At 34.0% G+C, this 27,445-nt stretch overlaps 2 protein-coding genes across 12 annotated transcripts; one reads left to right on the top strand and one right to left on the bottom strand.

Annotated features, from left to right (window-relative positions):
- Positions 1-4,659: 4,659 nt before the first annotated feature.
- On the bottom strand, positions 4,660-10,019 carry LOC136217194 (uncharacterized). 11 transcript variants are annotated; one of them, XR_010683450.1, is made up of 8 exons: positions 9,864-10,019; positions 9,397-9,489; positions 8,402-8,432; positions 6,588-6,620; positions 6,368-6,503; positions 5,253-5,345; positions 5,034-5,074; positions 4,660-4,958 (listed from the first exon to the last, which is right to left on the bottom strand). XR_010683450.1 is itself a non-coding variant. In XM_066003782.1 (7 exons), exons 1-6 carry the CDS (start codon positions 9,927-9,929, stop codon positions 5,291-5,293), a joined length of 414 nt encoding a protein of 137 aa, XP_065859854.1. In that variant the 5' UTR covers positions 9,930-10,019; the 3' UTR covers positions 4,660-5,033; positions 5,253-5,290. The 11 variants fall into 11 exon arrangements, 10 of the variants coding, with proteins under 10 accessions (XP_065859854.1, XP_065859855.1, XP_065859856.1 ...); XM_066003782.1 differs by lacking the exon at positions 5,034-5,074 and having other exon boundaries at positions 4,660-5,033; XM_066003783.1 differs by lacking the exon at positions 5,034-5,074 and having other exon boundaries at positions 4,660-5,011.
- A 1,553-nt stretch (positions 10,020-11,572) lies between these two features.
- LOC136217193 (peptide chain release factor 1, mitochondrial) lies at positions 11,573-15,594 on the top strand. Its single transcript, XM_066003778.1, has 11 exons — positions 11,573-11,807; positions 12,363-12,463; positions 12,670-12,768; positions 13,217-13,400; positions 13,531-13,579; positions 13,674-13,752; positions 13,868-13,942; positions 14,015-14,092; positions 14,316-14,474; positions 14,863-14,958; positions 15,040-15,594. Exons 1-11 carry the CDS (start codon positions 11,657-11,659, stop codon positions 15,232-15,234), a joined length of 1,266 nt encoding a protein of 421 aa, XP_065859850.1. The 5' UTR covers positions 11,573-11,656; the 3' UTR covers positions 15,235-15,594.
- The last annotated feature ends 11,851 nt before the right edge of the window (positions 15,595-27,445 follow it).

Here is a 27,445-nt window from a genome sequence, read left to right as displayed (position 1 = left end):
ACTCCTTATAATAGTGAGCCGGCACAAATCTCTTTTTCATAACCTTCTTCAATTCACCCCATGTTCTTATGGGTTCATCACCATCTCTTTTTCTTGTGCGCTTTAATTGGTCCCACCAAACAGCCGCATATTCAGTTAGTTCGGATACTACAAGTTTCACCTTCTTCTCCTCGGAATACTCATGTATGTCAAAGATTGTTTCAACCTTTCGTACCCAATCAAGATACGCCTCTGGGTCACTAGCTCCTCGAAAAGTAGGCATTTTAAGTTTGATAGCATTAAGATTACTATCTTTTCGATCGTTACCCCTTTTTCGGTATCCAAACTGCTCCTCCTCTTCAGACTCGGATAGTTCATCATCAAAATTCAATCTCCCGCGTCCTCCTTTCTTTTGGCTTGATTTCTTTTGGTTTGAAACCAAATCAGCCACAATAGCCCCTAACCTCTTCATCTCACCTACAATAGCTTGTTGCCATTCTTTAGAATCAACATTGTTAACGTTGTCCTTTTTAAGTTCGTTAGACATGACAAAATATATAAAGAATGAAAGAAAAGTGAAATCTAGTCTAAAGCAAGAAAAGAAGAAAAAGAAAGTAAAAGAAGTACCTCACAACCTGTTCAATCACTCTTTTATATTATCTTGATAGATCACAAGGATTATCTCGGGTAATATAAATGCCAATGAAGCAAAAGAATGACAAAATAAAGTAGAGCAGAAACTAGAAGCAAAGAAGACTAATATTGTAACGATAACCAAAGTTTAGCACACTAAGAATAGAATAAAAGACGATTTTCGAAGAAGAGACAAATGTTTGAAAGAAATTTTAATAATGTGTGTTTAGCATGCAAATTCTAGAAAACTTGTAACTTTAGTACAAACAATGAACCGATTTTTTTTTTTCCTTTTTTTTTTCCTCTTTTTTTTTTCCTTTTTTTTTCCTTTTTTTTTCTTTCTTTTTTTTTTTTCCTTTTTTTAAACTAGATTGGAATTGATTAACAAATTAAACTTGCACTAATGATTTAGCATGCAAAAAAAATTGAAGAAATTCACACACATAAATGGGTTTGGCTAGTAAGAATAGAATCCAAAAATAATCAGTTCGCTACAACTAAGAACCTAAATAACTAGATGCAAAGATATGAGGAACTCGATCAATAATTAAAGACTCTAGATTGGGGTAATTTTTTTTTTTTAATTTCGACAAACAAAACAAAAACAACAAATTCCTTAAGAGCCAAAGCTCTGATACCAATTGATGTGATATTGGTTATGAAAAAGAGATAATAACCAAATCAACAAGTTTTCCCGATCTATCTTAAGGAATTAATAGAATCAAATAACAAACATAAATTGGTGATAACAAACCAATCCCAAAGAATTAAAGACAATGAAAGGAGATCTGACCTTACACCTTCGAATAATTAAATTGGAACCTGAGTGTTTGGCGATTCACAAGTACCTTACCAAAATACTTGTTCACGATCAAGATAATATTGCAAGAATGATGACCCGGTCTCTCAAGCTCACAATAAAGAATTCAATCCCGGATTGAAAATAATTCCCAAAGGAAAAGAAGAACTTTTGTTCATAAAAATATTGATTTCTGATTGATAAAAATAATGAAGAATACAAGCCTTTATATAGACTACAAAATAAACCTAAACCTAAACTAAAAAGGAAGTTGAATCCTAGTGCACCAAGGTAAAAGAAATCCTAATTAGACAAGGAAAAACATTAAATTCGTTTTTGTCCTTTAGAGCCCAATTTCAGCCCACTAATTAACATTATTTGGACCTTTTAATTAGCTAGAAATAAGCCCAATCAAACCTATAAGGTTATAGCATTAATTTTAATGAGTCCCAATGGGTTTTGCACATGCCAAACACATGCAAGTCCAAAGCTTCTCTTAAAATATGATCAACCTTTTTACATATCACTATTATGGGCTTGGGCTTGGATACAACACAAAAACACACCATCTTTAATGACTTCGCTAGAATTCATTCCTTGTTTAAAGAAGCTCAAGATGAGTCCATTAAGCATTTGTTGGTCTTTCTTTGCACGATTCTTCGTCATAGGTCCAATTGACAGCTCCAATGGATCCCTCATGCTTCTACTAGGCTCCTTAACTCCAAGCTCCTTTGTTCCATGCTCTTGTGCTTTTGATATCACATCACCTATTTCCTCTAGCAAACAGATAAAATATAAACAAACTGCCGCATCTTTAGATACACTATACTCTAACCATGGATACGAATCAAACCACTTAACTTGAAAACTTCTATGAAGTCCGGAAATAAGGGTTCGAGGAAATACATGACCATTTGGTTGACAATGACCTTTTAACAAATACCGCCTCCGTAATTCATCTTGAATTGCATTATCATACATAATAATTGGCTTTCTTTCCCCGGATCACCGATTATATCATCGGATTCCACACGTTGTCTCTTTTCACTAGGATTAGGGTCATTTGACGAAGATTCAACATTTTGAACCTTATCAACCGATTTATAAAATTTGTGCATGATATCCCTAATATATCAACAAAATCATCAAATCAAAATCACAAAATCAACCTAATTCACTTAATTAAACATAAAATCCATATAATTCACCTAATTAAACAACAAAATAACTAATTTAAGCTCTTTATAAACTAATTTAGATAATTTAAATCAAATAAACCCTAATTATAAATGAAGGATTTAAATTACAAAACTGGTATTTTATTCACTAGATCTTTGTACCCAATTTCCGTTGGAATCTTTAATTGAAAATCAAAGACTAAATTCAATTGGTTTGTTCTTTGTATAGGCAAAGTCTGAGTCGCTCAGAAGAAGAGAAAAGAAAGAAAGGAAAAGGGCGGAGGATCTGTTCGTTTTTACGGCTGAGAGGGGTGGGTGGGTTAGCTTAGTGGGCTTTGGGCTGGGGTGAGTCTGTTCTGGGCTGGGGATTCATTTATTTATTTTTTTGGAAGTCTAAAACGACGTCGTTTCATTAAAGTCCAAAACGACGTCGTTTTGGACTAGGAAGCTGCAAAAAAAAAAAAAAGGATTGAAGAAGAGGGGATATCCCCTCTTCTTCAACCTCTGCCATGGCCGGAGGGGCTCCGGTTAGAAAACCACCTACCCAAGGGTGGAAAACACCCCTGGTGGTGTTTTCCGGCGGGCCGGAGGGTCGGGAGATCCTCCCCTACCCCCTGGCTCCGCCCTTGCAAATAGGTAAATGCGAAGCTTTCTAGATGAATTGCAAAGCCATTTTTAAGTCATTTTGTGCCATTTTAATATCGTTAATCTCTCTATCGTCAACTTTTAGTTTCTATTTATTTTTATAGCACTTGTTCATGTTTATGCTCAATTTATATCATTTTTAATAAAAGAACGCAAAATTTAGTTTAAGTTTATTTTAATCCAATTCGCACATAATTAATTTACCAAAAACTAATCAATTTGACTTGGTATTTAGAGAAGATTTTTGGTAAATTAATTAAGTGGATATTGGTGCTGATTTAATGTGATTTCGAATGAGATTTGCAGGCATTTTCAGCTAAAGAGTCGATTGACTGAAGATTATGAAGACCCGACCTCGCTAGGAGCTAGCTCGATGAGCTGGCCATTAAAGAGGATTTTGCCCAGATTAGCCTCCAGCTCGTCGAGCTGGGAGACAACAAACTCACAGGCTTTTACTAAAGGCCAGCTCGATGGCCCTCCGAATCAGTCAAAATTGATTGATTCTTCCCCTAATTCAAACTTGTAACCTCCATAGGTATTTCAGCTGCTGTATTTTATTTGAATTTCATAGTTATGATTTGTTTTCTTTTGCTATTTAAAGACTTGTGTTTCCATCCCCAAAGACAATTAGTTTTTAACTAATCTAGAAACCCATGTAATTTTAGATTTTAGCCATTGTTAGCTAGTTTTAAGTTTTAGAATTAATTCATTATTGAGAATCGAGAATTATTTGTAAAATTCCTTCCACTTTGAGAATCATTCGAGCTTCTCACATTCTGCCATTGTCATCTGCAAAAGCTCCATCCACCATCATTCCACAAGTTCTCAAGTCCTCATCACCTCCAAGTACGGAAAGACGATCGCTCATATTGATAGGTTTTCAAAAGGCGATCCTTCTCGTTTAATTCTTGTCAACTAGTGGGATCTCTTTATGAATTTCTAAAAGGGACTCCGGGGCATGGTATACCATATCAAAATCATGGTCATCACATTGTTGAAGGTTTTACAGATGCAGATTATGCAAGAGATCTTACAAATAAGCATTCTATTACGGGTTATTGTGTATTTGTCGAAGACAACATCGTATCTTGGAAAAGTAAAAAACAAAATGTAGTATCTTAGATCCAGTGCAAAATTCGAGTACATGCTATGACACAAACGTGTGAACTTGTATTGGTATGCCATCTTCTTGGTGAGATTGAGTTTGCTTAGAGGAAACCTATGAAGTTATGGTGTGACAATGAAGCATCTATTTATATCGCCAACAATCATGTATTCAATGAAAGAACAAAATGCATAAAAGTTGACTACCACTTTACTCAGGGAAAGTTAGAAGATGGCACAATCACAACTCCACATTTCAGAACAAAGGGCAATTAACAAATGTGTTTACCAAATCATTACCGGAAAATCGGGTTAACTATATATTTACCAAGCTGGACATGATTAATATCTATGCTTCAACTTGAAGAAGAGTGTAATTCATGTAAAGCATGCCCAAGACTCCTGAAGGGCTTTTGTACAGTATAGATTTCTAAGCTAGTTGTATATATAAATGTGTGCATGTAATACAGAACTTGTAGAAATATCAATACAGAAATTACACTTATGTTAAAGATATATTTATACTCCTAAAAAAATTTATGGGCAAGTTATGGTTCATAGTGCGTAATTTTGTTCTTCATTTCAGTAAGCATGCCTGCCTGGCTTCATTGTTCTGCGAACTGACAACAGGATTTTTTAAACACGCTTTCATATTGCTGAATCAGGTATACCCCTATTTGCAATATTTAGTCTACCTGAATTAGAAAACTGCATTTTCTTATATCCAAAATGAAACCTGAAATTAATTATCATGTCAATACTTATCTTACTGCTAAGAAAATAACTATAATGCTAAAACAAGCTAAATATTGACACAGATACTTTATTTATCATCAATTTACAAGCAATTTCCAGAAGTTCATAATTAGAATCTTTGCTGCCATATTCAACATGTTTATAGCAATTTACAGTACCTATTAGCCATGGTGAACCATAAGCATTGAGAGTTGCATCAAGGCAGAAATGGATTGTGCGAAGGATATGCTTCTTTCTGCTTTCTGTAAGCCCTGAGAAGAAAAATAATGAAAGGAAGACGCATAACCACATGCTCTGGGTTACAGTTTTAATAAGGGATAAGATTCAAATTTTCCCTTTATCGTTTTTTACAAAGTGCATAATTACATTAGTAAAATTTTATCCTTAGCGTATCTAAGCAAGATCGATTTTACTTTGTCTAACTGGAAAATTTGAACAGACCGGTTTACCGTTATTAACAATTAAGTCTGCCACATATAAATTAATCCTAAAAAAAAGACTGCCTAAAATATTTCTTATATCATACATAGTTATTGTCAGCTATTAATATGAAGTGGACCTTTAACTATAAGCTCGAGCTTTTAGCTAAGATGGTTCCATGACATGGTATCAGAGCCAGTGTGATCAAGTGGTCCTGGGTTCGATTCCTGGCAGTCCCATTTGTTGAGTTATTTGCAGGACATGGCAATATGGGCCTGTGTTGTCACGCTTTAAGCCCAAGTGTGCTTTCGCGTGTGGGGGTGTGTCAGCTATTAATATGAAGTGGACCTTTAACTATTAGCTCGAGCTTTTAGCTAAGATGGTTCCATGACATGGTATCAGAGCCAGTGTGACCAAGTGGTCCTGGGTTCGATTCCTGGCAGCCCCATTTGTTACATGGTAATATGGGCCTGTGTTGTCACGCTTCAAGCCCAAGTGTGCTTTCGCGTGTGGGGGTGTGTCAGCTATTAATATGAAGTGGACCTTTAACTATCAGCTCGAGCTTTTAGCTAAGATGGTTCCATGACAGTTATAAACAACCTGCAAAAATGCACGAAACAGTTTCGCACACTTTATCGATAAATCTGTTTGAAAGATTTGACATGACTGTCAAATAACGGTTAAACCAGTATCTTCAAATTTTTCAGTAGATAGAGAGATAAATTGATTTTACTTGGAAATGTAAAATGCAAAATTGTACTATTGCGTAATTACCGATAAATTTGCACTCTTCAAAAACGATAAGAATGAATTTAGACCTTATCAAGAATTGACAATCTCTTGTGGTAATTACCTGCTGGCATTTAACCCCCCTAATCCAATAGTTCCTAGAATAATGAAAAGGAATGGGATTTTGATTAAAACGTGATTACTTCTTCCACCATGGGTTCTTGGTGTGCCACTCCTCCTTACAACCCAAGCATAAGTTGCTAATCAAGAGTGAATTTTATGTGAATTTTCACGATAACAACAAAAGAAAATGAAATTTAAGATGATCTAAATTATGCAATTACCTGAAGCCGAATCTTCTCCTCTTCCTCTTGCTCCTGTCGTAATCATCACATAGCAAGTCAATTCAGTCTCATTGGTTTTATAGTTATTAAACGGGTAAATTATGTTCATGATCTCTCAACTTTGATCTTTTAAAACCGAATATTATAATTCATGAACTTTGCATTTTACCAATATAATTGTCTATTGAACAAGTCAAAGTGCTCCATAACACCTCAAAATGAAAAAGTCTAAGAATTTAAGTTATTTAGAGCCACATTTCCAATTGAATCACCGTTTTCGATTTTCCAAATCACCATTTTTGCAGCTTTTTCTCGCTAAACATCCATTTTTTCTACCAAGCAACACATGAATGACCTCCAAACCAAAAAGTTCAAAAACTAAAGTTACTTAGAATATTATTTCCATCATCAGATCTACAATCGAGGGTTGCCTACGATAGCATGCTCATCTTGATCAACAATAAAATGAGTCATTATATTAATAAAATGCCAAATTCATGAATCATAATGTCCAGTGTTGAAGTTCAGGAGCCATAAAGAAAGTAAAAGCAAAGTTGACAAGCCATTGGTTTAATTTATACATTATTACCCAATTCATAATCTTCTGAACAAGGTGATCAAAGCTTATACCATGCTTTACAAACTCAAATCAAAATGCCTGCGCTTCTAGTAGATTACTTGCAACTTCATAAGCCAGTGTACAAAACAAACAGACCAAAAACAAAGATAACTGAACAAAGAAGACAAAGATAACTGAACCAAAGAAGACGAATAAAGGGGGAAGTTTATTAACTGACTCTAGCTTTTTGACATATGGAAGCCCTTTCCCAACTGTAACTTTGTTGTTGTATGACTCCCCTAGATTGGGGTTTATCTATGTATCATCCTCAAAACCATGGGATACCTCTCTCTTTAACATGTGTTTAGATCAATTTTTAATTATTTAAATTTTATACTTAATGAATAACTTTATTAAATGGGAACCTTCTGTTAGAAGGTCGTTTTTCTACTGAAAACTTCTGAAAGTTACACAAAGGAGTTAGTGGGCAAGTTAGTGAGAGGGGTTATCATGGATAAGTGGGCAAATTAGGCCCAATCCAAAGTTCATGGGTACTATAAACCGCTGGCACGCTTGTAATTTTATTTTTGATCCAGAAAAGCCACAACATCATGTCTGAGTTAGTTATAAAAACTACTAACAGATGATAAAGTCCAGATTAGCCCCTTAACTTTTTTGAGATGTGCAAATATACCTCTAATGTAAGAAACGGTAAAATGTTGTCTTTAATATTTTCACATTGGAGCAATTTTGGCCTAGATAATGATACATGGAATAATTTTGGTGATAAACCCAGAGACGGAAGCAGAGGGACACGGGAGTGCTGATGCACCCCATAGTCAGGAACTACCCTTATAGGGGTGGTTAAGGAATAGTTCCATCCCTGGCCGCTGCTTTATCTTCATATGCAGGTGCTGATTGCACCCCCCAAAAAATGGACTATGAATCTTCTTTTTTCCAGCCTCATTTTGGCCTGGGCAAGGATTAAATAAAAACAATTAAATAAAAAACATACATGGGATAGGTTTATTTTTATACTTAAAGCAGTCAGGCTAACTCCACCGTTTAGACCCAAAATTGCTCTATGTTGGAAACATCGAGGGCACAATTTCACCAGTTCTTAAGTTATGTATAGTTGCACTCCCCAAAAACATTTTGTCCACCTGGTTCCAAGTCCATTTGGGAGTTCGCAAACCATGGGTTTTTGGTTGTAAGCATGATCAATATTGTCACATAAAAAGAAAAGAGAAATTACCGGACAGCAGATAAGTGTAAGCTTCCGAAATCTGCAGTAAATGAAAGTAATGAGGATTCCTATCAAATCCATAGAAGTAATACAGTGCTTTGTCGAAAAATATACATAATAATTTGCTGCTAAAACAGAGAGAGTAATCCATTGTATTAAGGGTAACAAGTCAAAGTAACTATGGCAACCTGTACTTTAGAAGCTTTGACATTGTAATGGTGGTTCACACACTACACTCTTAGGTTTCTTTATTTGAAACCAATGACAAATTGTGGGTACATGCAGAATCAAGCGTATAAAATACCGCTGCTATAAAATTACGGTAGATGTTAGGAATTTGGTCGGTGTTGAACTGTTGATTATAACAAGTTTTACATGCCCAATAGAAAATTTGACATACAATTACAAGAATAAGAAATTTATGTGATTTGATTAATTTTTATATCCATGGGCAAGGAAGAGGACATGATTCATTAGTAATCGGCAAGTTGGTACAACAGTAAGGAAATTATATCTTTTATCTGAGTCCCTAACTCTCAAATCTTATGAGACCCGATTTCATCCAAAGCTCACACATATGCATACCCAAAAAAACTCTCAGCACAAAAAAATAAGCAAACACTCGCACTTAGGCCTAAAAGTATATCATTTTCCTAATATGATTCACTTCAAAGAGAGTTTTCAATTCCAATTCTAATAAGGAAAATTAAACTAAATAGGATTCTAGACCTACCCTATCCCATTCAACTTAAGCATATGCATATGCAAAGTTTCTTTTAGTTAAACTACAACTAAAGATAAATTACAAGGGATCAATGGATGTAAATCAAGAGTGTAATTCAAAAGAAAGCTGAAAACAAATGTTTGTAAATTATATAACAAAGGTGAAATATCATTAATATCGTGTTGTTAATTTACCCAAAAGTAACTTAACTACAAATGTAAAACTTTAACTTGGAATACAGCAGACTCTGAAATTGTTCAAAAGGAGTAGCAATGCTTACCAACTTGAACCTGGACTCAGCGCAATGCTTTTCGTGGCTAGGAAAGAGATCAGGATGAGATTGCCACACCTTCTTCTTGTAAGCAGCTTTAACCTACCATAATATTTGATAGTTAATTCAACTGAATAACAATTTTTCAAATGGTTCAAGCTGATCCAAAGTAAATATGCCTAAATAAAAACGAGTTGAAGAAACGAATTCACAGGTCAACAATCTTATAACTTACAGCTTAAATCTACCCAATAATCTCCCCACATGATTAAAAGGAAGCAAAATTGAAAAAAAAAAGACAGAGTCCAACCCATTCCTCACCGAACGGAAGATTCAAATTAATAAATAGTTCATAATTCAGCTGATGATTATTAAGAAAAACGGATATTAAGCGTATAAAACCAATAAGCATACAATAGAATAGGGTACAGCTGGAATAATAAAAAGAAGAAAAGTTATAAGTGGAGGGAAGATACCTCATCGGAAGTGGGATGGGAATTGGGAGGGAAGCCTAGCAACATCTTGGCCTCATCGCCTAGCATTTCTGGATTCTTCCCTTCCCGGTTAACTGCTATTGCTGCTCTAGCTTTTTTTTTTTTTTTTTTTTTGAGAAGGTTAATAAGGAAGGGGAGGGAAATAAGTTATTACTAAACTAAATTCGCTTGCTTGAGTAAAAATTATTTAGTTAACATTTCTAATAATAATAATAAGGGAAAATTACAAAATTGGGTAAAATGGGAGATCCATTTACATATTTAGACCATTTTTTCAATCAATTACCTATCTAGACTATATTTTGTAACTTTCCAATAATACCCTTCATGTATATATGACACTTAGAAAATTTTTAGTCTTTTTCATTTTCCATTCCGTCTGACTTCGCATATATGACTTTTACTTCGCAAATTCGCAATATGCTAATTAGCAAAATCGATTTTACTTCGCAAATTCGTAATATGCTAATTAGCAGAATGATTTTACTTCGCAAATTCGCAATATGCTTCGCATATTGCACAATATGCGATATGATTTTACTTCGCAAATTCGCAATATGCTTCGCATATTGCACAATATGCAAAGTGTGATGTAACATTCAGATCATAACAATGGTGAAAGCATTACTGCAACTGCTCCGCTTTCTACTTTCTTTCATTTTCAAACTAGAAGCTTTCTACAAGTTCGAGCCTTACGGAATAGACTCCAAGGAAGTATGTTGTTCCTGGTATTGTTCCTTTTCTCTGTTTCGGATCCACTAATCCCGCCTGAAAAATTATCTGCTGTTTTTGCTGATACTGATGTGCAACCTGCTGCGTATAGGAGCGAAATGGGTATCGAGCCGATACTGGCAAAACCGAGATTGAATCGTTAACGGGTCTGGTAGGGGAAGAGAAATCGTGGATTTGGAAGATGAAGGGGAAGGGGAAAATGAAAGATTGGGGTATTTTAGGAAAGTTACAAAATATAGTCTAGATAGGTAATGGATTGGAAAAATTGTCTAAATATGTAAATGGGTCTCCCATTTTACCCAATTTTGTAATTTTCCCTAATAATAATAATAATAATAATAAATAAATAATGATAAACATATCAATTATAAATCTCACTCTTGATTAGATATGATTGGGGTTAGGATTGGGGTTAGCTTTCCTATGCTAATCCCGATGTAGTTGCTTGTTTTGCTTTGCTTTCCTTTCCTTTTCTACCAAAAAAAAAGATATGATTATATTTCTTAATGATAGATTCATTATTAATACTATAAATAAAACCTCGCTTATACAATAATTAAGTTGAATAATGATGTTCAATATTCGTCAAATAAGAGTATACATCATTAATCATCTCATCTTCTTTAAAACACCAAAACATAAAATCGATATATATTAAAAAAAAAAAGCTACAGGGAACAAATGGACTAGTACCCAAAAACGAGCCGGTAGTGGGATGTTATGACCCCAGTCCTGAGCTGGCTCGGACCCTGAACACTGTTACTCTTAATTATATCCATATTTATCTTAATAATTTAATTAAATAAATCTGAATTTATATTTTTCAATCCGAATCCAATTTAGTTCCTATAATTACATGTAGGATTAAAATTAAAAATGTAAAATTATTTTTTTTTTAAATATAACCAAACTATAAAAATGTTAAATTATTTATAAATAAAAACTAGGGGCATGAAAGAAATAGCAGCAAAGAAAGCAACGCTGCAAAGTCTAACAGTTCCTCCGCCACTTCCTGCTTCTCTGCGAATTCCATTGTTACTGAAATGAGAATTGATAGATGGGTGAAGTGGAGCATCTCTTTAGCTCGTTCTGTTAATCACCTTCAACTTGTCCCTGCGACTTCTTGCAATCCTAAATCATTTCTTCAATCCGCCATTCCCTATGTTTCTCTCCTATATCGCTCTTACTCAACTGGTTCGTTCTTTTTCTCATCCCTTTCAATTTCAATTTAAGTAAGTTTTAAATTAAATTAATTTATATGTTAAATTCTTTCTTATTACTAGATCACTGTTCTTTATGAGGGGGTTTAGTCTGTTGTTGATACTTGATAGTTCCTTCTAAAACCCTAGCTTGTGATGATGCATATTTCTTTCAATGCGTGGCATTTGCTTATTAATTTTCACTTAACTAATTTAATTATATAAATTGCGGCCGGTTTTAATATGCTTATCTGGGTTTTTTTTTCTTGAATGCAACAATAAGCAAATCACCAGCTACTTCAAATTACTTTCAATGAAAGCTGTAATTGTCTATTTTGTTGAATTTAATTGAACAGAAATATTATATGGACATAACCCTTAAAAAGATATCCTCTTTGTAAAATTGTAGGTACATCAAAGAGATGGTGATTCATTTTTAAGCAGTTTGCTACCTCATGCATAAACATTTTGGTTTTAAAATGTAGAAGCGGATATTAAGTTTCATTTAATCAATTGCTTAATGTATTTTTTCTTCCCCTTCTGATTTTAGAAATGCAGTCGCAACTGTCCCCCGACCTTATTAGAATTATGGAACAAAGGTTATCAGCTATCGAGCATCGGCACGCTTGTCTCCAAAATTTCATGAACCAGGTAATTACAACTTTATGGTTTTGTTACCGTTCAATATATTGTTCTAAAGCTAAATATGTATTGGTAATTATAGTCTATTTTCATTGTTAAATTTTTGTGGTTTTTGTTTGTGTTTGACACCTCATTTATTTTGTTAATTTATAGCATAGTAATTGAGTGTTATGTCTTTCTTCGGTTCTTCCGTATTTTGGTGTTGTTGAAGATAGCCAGAAGCCTCACCTGCCGAATATGCAAGGGCTAATAAGGAGCTGCGGAAACTCAGGGACGATATGGACCTTATAATTGAGTTGAGATCTAAACAGAAGGTATTTAATCCAAGACCGTCTTAAATATTTTTACCATGGTTAAATACAAGTGCAGAACATTTTTTATGTGTACATCTTCTTTAGTGTTTTAAGCTCGCGGTTAATATATTTGATATCCATGATTACAAAGTTTAAATTGCTGATCTATCCTGTTATTGTTTGTCAATGTTTCGTTTCGTTTAGTCGTGCAAGAGCTTAAAGGACCTGCTTTTGTCTGATATTGTTGATTAAATTATGTGTATTTATCATGTTATCCAAGCGTTATCAGATATTGCATACTGTAATAGATCAAGCGTGTCTGCAATTTTTCTTATGTGTGAGAAAATGCCAGTTGGTTTTTATCTTGCAAATTTGGCAACTAAGTACATCTACTTGCTCTGAATGCTTCTTGCTATTGATGTGGAGGAAGGGAAACTGAATGAGGTTTGCTTTGTGACTGGCTATGTAGGAGATAGCTGGTTTGAGGTCACTGATAGCTGAATCTTCAGAAGATAAAGACATGCTTGATATGGCAAATGAGGAACTAAGTCAGGCCATTGAAGAAGAGAAAAGACTTCAGAATTCATTACTGAAGTCATTGCTTCCTAAGGATGATGCTGATGAAAGAGATTGTATTTTGGAAGTGAGAGCTGGTAATATTTTTTGGTCTTTTGAGATGATGTTAAAGTGAAGTTTTCATTCTGTACAGATGATTTTGATGAAAATTTATCTAAGAGTTCTGAAGGAATTTGGGTGGTTTGAATTTGACAATTATTTTATCAGGAACTGGAGGCGAAGAGGCTTCGTTGTTCGCAATGGATATATTCAAAATGTAAGTCATGCAAGTTTCTATGCAGTACATCTTTTCACGATTTCTCTTAGAAAGTTGTGTTTTTTAGAGGGATGACATTGTCAGGTTACAACAGGTACGAGAGATACGCACAAAATAAAGGTTGGAATTTTGAAGTGATCGATATAGCAGCATCTGATATGAAAGGATACAAGGTAGAAAATTTTTGTTAGTCAAATATCTTGTATACATTTTCTGGTGGTCTATCAGACAAGTATTTTTCCATCACTCGTGTCTTACATCTCTCTAACTTCTAATTCTACTTGGCAGGAAGCCAGTGCTGCAATTTCAGGAGTTGGTGTTTTTGGAAAACTCAAATTCGAGAGTGGGATTCACAGAGTTCAGGTATCATTTTCACCTTTTAAATAAAAAGTGTACTGCTTCTAGTACAATTTACCAACAGCTTCTCGTTGGCAGCGTGTTCCTGTGACAGAGAAGTCTGGACGTGTTCACACTAGTGCTATATCTGTTGCAATCCTCCCTCAAGCTGATGAGGTTGAATCTCCATATGTTTTTTCTATTTTATGTTATTAAGAAATATGAGAAGCTGGTTTTTCAGAATTGTATTTAGTTATTTATCATTTGTGTAGCTCGTTTCGACTCTCTTTTTTAACATTATCGTTATTAGAAGTATTGTTGTAATTTATTGCCTTTTAAGCTCCTTCTCTAATTACTGAAATTGCCAGTTTTTCATTTGTTTTATATTTGGGATCTGCAGGTAGATCTTCAGTTGAGAAATGAAGATTTGAGAATTGACACTTATCGATCAGGAGGTTCAGGTGGACAGCATGCAAATACCACTAATAGCGCTGTTAGAATAACTCATCTACCAAGCGGGATAACTGTTTCCATACAAGATGAACGATCCCAGCATATGGTGAGAGATTCTAAACAACTTCTACTGTTTTGCAGTTTGAGCTTTTTATTCTCAGATAGAGTCGGCCTTTTGTTTTCATACATTAGATACGGTCTTTACTTAAACTTGCAAATTTATACTTTCCCTAGTTTACTTGTGACTTCCATTGCTGATTGGATACAGCAGAATAGAGTCTGTTATTAACCCACTACTTGATTCTGTATTTTAACCATCAGAGAAGTAACAGCTATTTTTCAACCAGTACTCACCATGATTTATTGCTTTTCTGTCTAGATTTTGTTATTTTGATGGTCTAAACATGGTTTGTGTGTGATCCTTCCAAGTTGTTTATAATTCTCTCTTTCTTTTCCAATAAACTCTTCTTATATTGATGTGAAATCTTATGCAGAACAAATCCAAGGCCCTTAAGGTGCTATGTGCAAAGCTTTATGAAATAGAAAGGTTAAGACTTCATTCGAGTCGATCAAAACTAAGATCAGAGCAGGTGCACATGATCACAAGATAATGAACGAAATTGGTGTTTCGTTATTTTCCAACATGATTTGATGGTTGCCATTTTGAACAGATTGGTAGCGGAGACAGATCTGAACGCATCCGGACCTACAACTTCCCTCAAGGTCGAGTCACTGATCATCGTGTTGGCATTACTCATCATTCAATAAATGATGTGATGCAGGGAGAGAGCCTGGAAGTTTTCGTGGAGGCACTTGTTCTACATGAGGAAATGGATGCAATTGCATCATTCAGTTCTGCTGGATGAACCTTCAGGTCTTCTCTTATATCTTCATGGTGCCCTTGTCATATGATACAGAATTCTAGTGGCTCTAGGTTCTTGTATCTTATCAAGTTCATTTATTAAACTTTCAATTTTGATCTTTGTGGAATTTCCTATGATACTTTTAAGGTTGCATCAACCCATGTGCATTTGCAAGGGGTAGCCACTAATAGAAAGACAGTCGATTGACTGCCAAAATAAAAACACATGCTTAACATTTATTTTGAAGAAATTTTGGTTGAAATAAATATATAAATATATGGTGATTCTAATGTCATTGTATTTAGTTGAAACATTTTATGTTATTTGTATGACATAAATATATTGTTGAAATGGGCCTTTTAGCTTATTAAGATGCTTGGAATAAAACTTTTTATTTTTTTTATAAAGGATGGAGTAAAATATTTCTGAAATCATCTTTTCGTATTTATAATATCTCATAACATCTCAGTGTCTTGAGTTTGTGGGTTCGAAACTATCCTCTTAAAATCAATCACAACAAAAAAAAAAAAAATCTGAATTGTATGCTCAAGGATTATATGCTGGTAGCGGTAGTTTCATAGTATTAATTTTCTTAGACCATCTCCAACCCAACATCAAATTGACGTTGGGAAGGAGATTTGACGGTGGTTGGCTCTTCAATCCATCATCAAATCGTATTTTTATTTTGATTAATACGGTTTTTTCCATCAAATTTGATGTTACATCTTTTTTGATGCAACATCAAATAATATTTTATTATTATATTCTTATTTTTTTATATATAAATATAGTTATTGTATATTTTGTTATATAATATTATTATTTTCTTTTTTTGTTTACTTTTTTATATGTAAATATAGTTATTGTATATTTTATTATATAATATTATTATTTAAAAGAAATCTTATGTTTGGAGAGAGAAAATGAGGAAATGAGTTGAAACAAAAACACTGTAAATACGGTTTGATGTAGCAAAAATGATGAAATGAGTTGGAGATGGTCTTAAGATTATTCTTGAAAACATAAAATAACTATAGATTATTGGATAATATACAGAATTTTACTAAACAGTAATGCATTTGAAAAGTATGCATCATTTTAAATTGATATTTTACAAATTATATTCTAACGAAGAAGTCTCATTTTTAAGAGGGTAAATAATTTATTGCGTGATGAGTTTCTAATATACTAGTGAGTTTTTTTAAGGTCTAATATACAAATAATCCCCTGAATTTGTCCAAATGTTGCAACTGTCCCTCCGAACTTTTAATTGTAACAACTTACCCGTCAAACTGTCCAAATGTAAAACATAACCCTTCAAACTTGTCCAATTGTAAAACATAACCCCAAATTGCTGACATGGACTGCAATTAAAGAAACACGTGAAATACAAAAGCTGCAACGCTCGTGGAGTGTGATAATCAAATCTTTGGCGTGATACGAATCCGGGAAAACGTTTTTACGGTTGCTTCAAGTACGGGGTAAAAAAATTCCCAATTTGGGGTTGTGTTTTACAATTGGACAAGTTTTAGGGGTAAGTTGTTACAATTGAAAGTTGGAGGGGACAGTTGCAACATTTGAACAAGTTCAGGAGGTTATTTGTGTATTAGGCCTTCTTTTAAAAAATGCACCAGTCTCAATTTTTTTTTTGGAAAAAAAAAATCAACTAACCAGTCTCAAAGTTAAGTTTTATACAAAATAATAAATTTATTAAACATTATGAAACACTAAAAAAAAAATTGAGGATAAAAATAATTTCTAATAAATAGTAAACTAATTTTGTATAAAATTTAATATTTGACTAACAAAATTTTAAACTGAAAGACCAGATAGTAGATTAAAAAAAAAAAGATAAAAAAGGGTTTTGCTATTCACTTAAAAAAAAAGGAAGGTACTAAATGTATTTTTTAAAATAGGGTTAATTACAAATAACTACCTTGTGGTTTCGCCGATTTGCGATGTGGTGCATGTGGTTTTTTTTTTTTTTTGCAAACAGGTACCCGTGGTTGACACCGTTACCAAAATCGTGGAAACGGTAGAATTGCCATCAAGGGTGATGACGTGGCCGAGGGTACTTTTGTCATTAAAAAAATCGTCCATATAAAAAGACATCGTTCGCTTTAAAACTCCCAAATCCAGGAAATCCCCAAAATCCATTCGAAACCTAATTCCCAAATCCAGGAAATCCCCAAAATTCTAAAACCTAAATCGTCAATCGCAGATATAATTCTTCGTTTTCGTTCGCAAGAAGAAAAAGCGACCCTCAGAAGTTCAGGAAAACAAGGTAATTCTTCATCGCAATGAGCTCATCATCTTCTTCGTCGAGCTTAAACGCACCAAACACGCACTAGAATGGAGTTCACTGTTTTTGCGGGCATAGAGCTCGGACAAGAACGGCTTTGTCTTCGATTAACATGGGTCGGAGGTACATAGGTTGTTCTAGATACCATAGTAAAGATGCGTGACGTTTTTTCGACTGGATTGATCCACCTGTATGTGCTAGAGGAAGAGACGTTGTGAAAGAGATGAAACTAACAATCAACAAATACGAAGATGAAATCGAGCAATGCCATGGTCGTGAGGTTGAACTGCAATACGAAATTAGAAAATTATCAGAGAAGAATAGGGAGTTGGAGGAGCTTAATGCTTGCAAAAATGCAGAAATGGTCTACCTGCAAGGCATTTTGGACCAGTACAAGAACTCAAAATACCACTTCACAAAGGGTTGGGTAGTAGTTGTGATATTGTGTTTTGTTGCTTTGTTGTGGTTTAGTTTGACAAATGTTAGGGAAAAGGATGAGTTAGCAAAAATTGGCTTGATGCCTTGATGTAATTGTTGATTGAATGAATGAAAATGGGGTTTTTTGTATTCATCGTGTGTTAATTGTCACTTGATTTTGATCATTTTGGGTTATAATTCTTGTGTAATTGTTGTTTCAATATGATAAAGTCATGTGTAATTGTTTTGTGTTCATTAACAGATGGTCATTTTGTGTTCATTACCAGATGGTCATTTTGGGTTAATTGCCACTGATCAGTTTGTGGTAATTGTGAAGCATTTTGTGGATTGTATTTGCCATAGATGTAATCATAAAAAACTGCCACAGATGTGATCCTATCAAAAGTCAATAATATGTGTAAACCATTTTGTCATTCATGTACCTGATAAATACATAAAGATCTTGTCCAAAATACACAAAAACATGTCCAACATTGAAGGACACATAAACCTAGTAGACATTTACATGACACAAAAACATGTCCAAAGTTTGAAGGACACAAAAACCTATTAGTCATATACATGACACAAAAACATGTCCAACTTTGATAATCACAAAAAAACATGTCCAAAGTTTGAAGGACACAAAAACCTATTAGCCATATACATGACACAAAAACATGTCCAACTTTGATAATCACAAAAAACATGTCCAAAGTTGACAAGATCAAAAACATGACACAAAAAACATGTCACTTGTCATTAACGGGTGCCCCCGCACCCAATCTTGTTGCCATTCCTTCTAGGCATGATGTCCTCCTAGAGCGCATACTCCTGCTTGTCCCTACCTGTTCAGAATCATTACTTCTTGGTGGTCTAAATTGATATGTAGGCACTGATGTAGTACCAACTTGGACATGGTTTGGCCTTCCTCTACCACGACCCCTACTTGTACCTCGTCCCCTGCCCCTGCCTCTGCTTGATGTTGGTTGACTTTGTGCAGTTCTTGCTCCTGCATTTGAATCCACCTGCTGATGTGGGGTTGGTTGACTAGCACTTCCACCCTGTGCTATCCTCTGTCTGCCACTCCTATCTGGACTCAACTGTAACAGGCAATGCATATAAGTAAACAAAATTAATTGGGAAACATAAGAAATCAGAATACAACAATTATATGTGCTCCAGTTCTTCTAGCATTCTCTCTTCGCATCCTTCTCTGCCATGGACTCTCACCAGTTACACCCGCTTTACAACCTCTAGCATTGTGCCCAACTTGGTTACATTTACCACACTTAACAACACCTCCAGCTCTAGACACCTTAAATGGATTTCTTGGCTCATTAACCCCTATAATTCTTCTCTTTCTAGGCCTGCCAAGGGGTTTTTGCACTATCCATGGATGGATATCAAGGTAATTGGTCCTATCCCATTCTTCGTTTGATGGAACTGGCCTGAATGGATAACTATACACTGCTATATATGTTGACTTCAAGAAATATTTGTCAACATATTTTTCTGGTTGCTCCCTGTGCATGTAAATGGTAGCAATAGCATGCTGGCATGGAACACCAGACAATTCCCATCTTCTACAAGTACATGTACGAAGATTCAGTTCAACAGCAATTGTCCTATCAAAAGTGGTCACCTCATACAGTTTATCCCCAGCAGCAGTGCAGAAGCAATTCCTACTTGCAACTTTCAGTTTCTCTAAGTGCTCTTGATACTTTGGACAAATGTCCCCCTTATATTTCAGCATTCCACACAATTTGATGTAATGTCTCTTCATACATGCTTTCCTGATGGTTTCCAAACATGAGACTATTGGCAAACACCTAGCTGCTTTGATAAATGCATTGAATGATTCAGCCATGTTGTTTTGAAGGATATCAGACTTGGTTCTTGTGCTGAAATGGCACCTAGCCCACGTTTTCGGATCATGTCCCATCACCCAGTTATACGCATTCTCATCAAAGTCCTTCAGCTTCTTCATGTGATATTCCCACAGCTTAACTGTGCCAGCCCTAGCAGCCTCCCATAGCATATCTTTGTACTCTACCCCTTTGAAGCGCATTTTCATGTTTTCATGCATATGTTTGAGGCAGAACCTATGCTCCACATTTGGCATAAGCTCTTTGAATGCTTCAACAAGTCCCTACAAATGCATTAACCACAAACAACTATAAAAACCCACTAGCATTAACCACAAACAACTATAAAAAACCACTAGCATTAACCACAAACAACTATAAAAAAAAAACCACTAGCATTAACCACAAACAACTATAAAAACCCAATGGCATTAACCACAAACAACTATAAAAAAAACCACTAGCATTAACCACAAACAACTATAAAAAAAACCACTAGCATTAACCACAAACAACTATAAAAACCCACTAGCATTAACCACAAACCTACAAATGCATCAACCACAAACATAAATAACAGAATCAAGTGAACTAACCTTTTGCTGATCAGACATAAACACCCATCCAGTTTCTATCACAGTCCCAAAATCATCTTGTAATGCTTGTAAAAACCACGACCGTGATTCCTTGCATTCTGAGTCAACCACTGCAATTGCAAGAGGGAACATGTTTTCATTCCCATCCCTTGCAATTGCAGATAGTATGTGGCCTCCCATACAACTCTTTAAGTGGCAACCATCCAAGCAAATCAATGGTCTAAGGCCTGCGAAGTACCCTTGCTTTTGTACAGTCAGCCTGTAGTATATGTACTTGAACACCACTACCTCTCTAGGCGTGCTTCTGATATCATGTGAGTCGGTATTCTCATCTTGAACTAGTGTCAAGTCTGTCCTCAGTACCACCTTGCTGTCTGGGTTGGATGTTTTGATTGTCTTTGCATAATCGTATAGACGACGATATTGTTCTTTGACCTCACCCTAGATAATATCACTTGCAATCTTCTTTGCTCTGTAACACTTGGCCATGGTCACATTGAAACCCAGGTCTCTTTTAATCTTCCTCTGAACAACCTAAACTTTCCATTCTTCATCATCCCTAAAATCTTCTAGGTACTTCTCAGCAATGGATTTGCTTGTGATCAAGTGGTTATCGTACTCCCTCGGACAACTGTGAATTGGTTTAAATGATTTTATCCTAAAGGTAAGGCTATCACCAACCTTAGATGCCCTTATGTGAAATTCACAAGCTGGGAACTTACATCCAACTACCACAAATTCCTTGCAATTCTTCTTGTAGTAATATGAATACCCTCTAATAACAGCCCATGATCTTAAAGCTTTCCGGAACTGGTCAGCAGAAACAAACCTCATACCAAGACTTAACTCAATATTCATGTTCTCCCTGAATTGAGCATTTGTCTCAGGCCTCTCATTGTCTGAGCCATGAAGACTTTCCAATTCATCGTCCAAATCAGGAGCTGATTCATTAAATTCTCTTAGATGCTCTTCATCCAGCTCTTCTCCTGCTGTAGATTGTGGCTCACTCGTTGGTGCAGGTTGTGACTCAGTTGTAGGTGGAGGTTGTGGCTCATTCATTGGTGCAGGTTGTGCCTCAGTGCTAGGTGGAGGTTGTGGCTCATTCATTGGTGCAGGTTGTGACTCAGTTCTAGGTGGAGGTTATGGCACATTTGCAGGTTATGGCTCACTCATTGGTGCAGGTTGTGACTCATCAGTTCGTTGCACAGATTGTGGCTCATCAACAAACAACGAGCAATCCTCAAATTCAAGTGAAACATCATCACCTAGACTAACAACATCATTCTCTGAACCCTCCATATAATCACTGTCATCGTCATCCTCAACATCTTCTCCAAAATCCATTGTTGTCCCCATATACATATCACCACTAACGTATTCATCTTCATCAGCATCACTAACAGAACCATTGTCCTGCATCATATCAGCCCCTACATTACCCTGCATCATCTCAGCCCATTCCTCATCATCCCTTTCACCAGCAACTCATATATCAGCCCCTACATTACCCTGCATCATCTCAGCCCATTCCTCATCATCCCCTTCACCAGCCCCTCCTATATCAGCCCCTACATTACCCTGCATCATCTCATTCCATTCCTCATCATCCCCTTCACCAGCCACTTCTTCACCAACCCCTTCCTCATTAGCCCTTTCCACAACCTGTGGTGCCGCATCAATCATATCCACATTAAGTGGTGGGCTAATGGCTTCAAAATATATATCCCATTCTGGATAATCCTTGTTTGCTATACACATGAAGGTTATGTTCTTATCATCAACTATCTCTTCATATGAGACCTCACCAGTTAAACCAATAACATGATACCATATGCGACATCCACCTCTAAACCCCAAGTCACTATAATACCCTAAAAGCTGAAAAAACGACAACAAATCTTTATCCACATCAACCTCTGACACATCCCCTCCAATATACTCCATAGAATCATCATACGATGACCATTTCCCTCCGTAATGAAGTACCAGGGTTATAAAATCTGTCATAGTCTGATACAAATAACATGTACACACATTCAGTAATCATACTAATAATTTACACACATTCAATACATGACATGCAAACAACTAAAAGGGAGGAAAAAAACAAAAGGCTGCTCAACAAATCAATAAATACGATAACTTTATCATCCAACACAAACGAAAACCCTAAATCGAACAATGAAAGCAAGAACGATAAGTTGAAGGTGGAAGAATTTTCATACCTTGTCTGACACGTCAACCCAAGTTAGCCCGCTCAACTTCCCTACTTGCGATGCAGAAACGAAGTAACAACCATGCCCTTTAACACGAAATTACGGTGTAAATCCTTCGACTTGATGCTCTATTACTCGTTCATAGTATTTTAAGTGAGAAACGAGTTGTGATTCATGTTTGTACTAGGGCTTAAGTTCGTAATGTTTGCTGGTTTTGTGGAGAAGATGAAGGGGATTTAGAATATCAAAGGTCAGGGTGTTTAATGGGTTTTAAAGCGAACGGTGTCTTTTTATATGGACGATTTTTTTTAATGACAAAAGTACCCTCGGCCACGTCATCACCCTTGACGGAAATTCTACCGTTTCCGCAATTTTGGTAACGGTGTCAACCACGGGTACCTGTTTGCGAAAAAAAAACCACAGGTACCACATCGCAAATCGGCGAAACCACATGGTAGTTATTTATAATTAACCCTTTAAAATAAGACTGTATAATATATAATAATCAAAACTGATGATCCTATGCTGATTTTTTAGAGTTATAATAATAAAACTATGACAAAGTAGAAAAATATATTAATATCTCAAATAGCTTGCCACTTTTTAGAGTTATACAAGTTAAACCTCGATAAATAAATGTTCGATAAAGTAATAACATCGTTTATATAATAAATTCTTTCGGTCCCGACTTGGGTCAATGGACTAAAGTAATAACCTCGCTAAATGCATTAAGTAATAAAAATATTTAAATCCTTAAGAGCCCAATGAAAATATAAATTAATAATTATTGAATTACATACAATATATATATATACCAAAACCTTTCAATCAATCAACTAGAAGTCATTTCTTCTGAAAAAATGCATCTATAGTTGATTGTTTTTTTTCCCACCTAAACCAAAATGAACACCATCCTTGACTTTTTGTAGTGCAAACAAAACTTTTGCTATATTTTGCTCATGTTGTAGCAAGTAGTTGTTTAAGGTGACAATTGCTTGAAAGACCTCTTTTGACGATACATTTACCACATACAATGTATGCATTTTATAATGAAAAATTATCTATAAAATAATAAATATTGATTTATCGATAAATGAATAATTTATTCGGTCACGAGGATATGTATTTATCGAGGTTTTACTGTAATAATAAAACAATAACAAAGTAGAGGATGTTGCTATTTACTGTCCCAAATTATTTATCACCGCCCCTATTTGAACATTTTCGTCCTTTTCAAAATTTCAAAACTGATTTTTTTTTAGAGAATCTGCCTGTTTTATGCCTGGACGGATGAATCTCCAGCCTCCATCTGCCCATAGGTCAGGCGGGAGATTCATATGCCTAGACATAAAAAAAAAATATATATATATATATGAAAAATTGTAAATTTTTTGTGACGAAAATGCAAAATCGTCCAATTTTTGTGACGAAAAATGCAAAAATTGTCACAAAAAATATATATTATTTTCATGATTTCTTTAATAAAAAAACGTAAATTTTAATATTTACGACTCGTACTCATCCATTTCCGGAGTTCTCGGATTGTCATGAATTAATTATTTTTATAATTTCAATTATTATTATTCGGGTTTGTGATTTTAGAAAAAGAATTTTTAGTTTTTGATTAAAATTATGAGGACAAAAAAGTTCAAATGGAAGCGGTGATAAATAAAATGGAGGCGATATTAAGCAATCCACCCGGGGGTTATTAATATATCAAATAGCTTGCCATGGTAAGAAATAAGTAGTGTTGTCAGACCCAGACCGGTCGGGACAAGTCTGCAATTTAATTGGGTTTTTCAAAATGCATAACGTAACAAAAGTTGGGTTAATCTGTCGGGATGATCCTGGTTTTTTTTATTGTCTACAAAATTAATTAAAGAAAACATTTTCAACCAACGTTAAAGAAAACATATAAAAATTCTTGAATCCAAATAAAAAGTCCTAATAATAAAAACCCTCACTTCTAATCTCCTCCTATTCTTTCTTATTTCTAAATTTTTAATTTAGTATCAGATTTTTTTTTTGTTAATACCTATATAATTACGGAAGCAGAGCGAAATGAGAAGAAAATATTTAATTAATTAAAAATAAATATTTAATTAAATAAAAATAACAAATTTATATTTATAATATATTAAATAATTACTAGCCTATTAATTAAAATAATAAAAGAAAGCAAGAGTTACGGGAAGATGAAAAAACACAAAGCAAAGGAAATCCAAAAGTCACAAATAAACTTCTATATAAAGCATGATAGCTAGTATTCCACCATTATATTCATTGATCACGATAGATAGTATTATATTTCTGAAGGTAAATATTCGATTTTTTTCATATGTTGTAGTTATTTTGTTCTCGATTATTTTGTTATTTTATTTTTATTAAACAATAGTTGTTATAGTTTCATCTTTCAGATTCATTTCTGTTGTTACCCAGGTTCTATACCTCTCGATATCTTATCCATGTTTTCTTTTTTATTTGTGTTTTTTTTTTTCTAAACTGATAGCTTCAATTGAAGAAATCCGACAGAAATAGAAGATGCATGAACAACTAAAACCGGAAAACACAAAAGTGTCAAAAATTATAACAAATTCTTATGTTTCTCAAGGTAATTATTCGATTTTTTTTCATATGTTGTAGTTATTTTTATTCTCAATTGTCTTGTTGTTTTCTTTTTATTAAACAGATAATTAACCAGTGCCATGAGGCACAGGTTTAACTTTAATGCATTTAATGCATTAATTACATTTGTGGCGTTTTTTTTTTTGCTGTAAATGTAGGGTAAATTACACCCATGGTCACTGAATTTTAACTATTTTCATATTATGACCACTCAACTTCATTTCTTCCTGGTATGGCCATTGAACTTTACACTTTTTAACACCGGTTACTTTTTAATTCTTGAAAATTTTCGGTTTGAGGTTATTTAGGTGATGTTTGGTTAGGAGAGAGAAAGTGAATTTTAATTATTTAGGTTTTTTGGCAGTAAGTAATTAAATTTTCTCTCTCTAAAAATTCACTTTCTCTCTTGATTCCTCATTCTAAATAAAAAACTTCAATTGAGGCCTTATCGAAAATCATTCGGTTGAACAATTTCATACCTTCTTTCTCAAACTCATTTTGCTTAGTTTAGGGACTTAATTGATGATTTTTCCTTAGTTTAGGGACTTAATTGATGATTTTGATAGTTTAGGATCCTAATTGATGATTTTGATAGCTTAAGGTCCTAATTGATTTTGAAACTTTAATTTAGGGACCTAAATAAATATAGTATCTTTTATTTTTATGTAAAAATATTAATTATTGTATATGGTTACCTAGAAAAACTAAACATCTTTTGAACTAAAAAAGGTATTAATTATACCTTATCCTATGCCATAAGGCATAGGTTAGCCGAACCGTTTATTAAACAATAGTTGTTATAGTTTCATTTTTCAGAGATGAAATTTCATTTCTGTCGTTACCCAGGTTCCATACCTCTCGCTACCTTATCCATGTTTTCTTTTTTATTTGTCTTTTTTTTTTCAAAATGACTAAAATAAAGATTTTGTAAATTTGTATTCTTTTTTAGTATATGTTGCTAGGTGTTATCGTTTCGATTGCTAACTCTTAACTAAAATTTAGATTTTCGGCTTTATATGAACTCAATATTTGGTTTTCTCAATTGTGCTGTTGTTTTATTTTTATTAAACAATTGTTGTTATAGTTTCATCTTTCAGAGATGAAATTCCATTTCTGTCGTTATCCAGATTCCATACCTCTCGCTACCTTATCCATGTTTTCTTTTTTATTTATTTATTTTTCAAAATGACTAAAATAAAGATTTTGTATATTTGCATTCTTTTTTAGTATATGTTCCTAGGTGTTATCGTTTTGATTGTTAACTCTAACTAAAATTTAGATTTTTGGTTTTTTGTGAACTCAATTTTTAGTTTTAATTGAAGTTAGATTAATTTTTCTAATTCGGAACATGTTGAAATCCACTCATTTTTTTAGTTTGAGTTTAGCTAATTGATATGGATTGTATTTTTTTATTTTTATGCATTTTGGTACAAATAGATATAAAGTTTCACACGATAGTTGTTCATTGAAGTTTGAGACATATTAAATAAAATATTAAAGAGATATTGGAATATTATACTTACAATGAAGTTTATTTCAATATAAATTATGTTATATTTTATTATTATTATTATCAAGAAGTTATTTTTTCCCAATTTTCTAGACAAGGAGATTGTAAGCGTCTAATACGCTTGATAAGATGTTTATTCTTGAAGAATGTGGATTATGCTAGATACGAATTCAAAATCAAGGTAAATAAAAATAAATTTTGATGCTCAAAATCCTAAAAATGTACATTAATTATGGATATTGAGATAATTGCTTTTGCAACATTGGCTAATATAATTTTTAACTATTATATTATGGTTCGTACAAAATTATTAGTATTTCAAGAGTTTTTAACAGATGAAAATGAAATATGATCATAGGACAAATTATTGAAAAATATTAATTAAGAAAATATTACTATTTGAATCTCTTCAAATTCTCAAATGTTGAGCATAATGATTCTAATTAATATAATTAATTTCACATATTAATTATAAAACGTTTTTTTTGTACTGAATGGTTACAATTGCGATTTAATTCTATTTAACTAAAATTAATTTATGGACTTAATACTTCATTAAGAAAAAATAAAATGTTTAATGAATGGGCAAAAAATATTTTCACTCTCCTCTTTATACGCTTATGTCTCGACATTCTCTCTTATTTTCAAAAAAAAAAAAAAATCCGAGAGGAAGATGGTTC

This window comes from Euphorbia lathyris, chromosome 2 (genome assembly GCF_963576675.1).
Source record: "Euphorbia lathyris chromosome 2, ddEupLath1.1, whole genome shotgun sequence".
In the NCBI taxonomy this organism is placed as follows: domain Eukaryota; kingdom Viridiplantae; phylum Streptophyta; class Magnoliopsida; order Malpighiales; family Euphorbiaceae; genus Euphorbia; species Euphorbia lathyris.
Note: the sequence above shows the minus strand (reverse complement) of the source record. Positions and strands in the feature narration are given on the sequence as shown.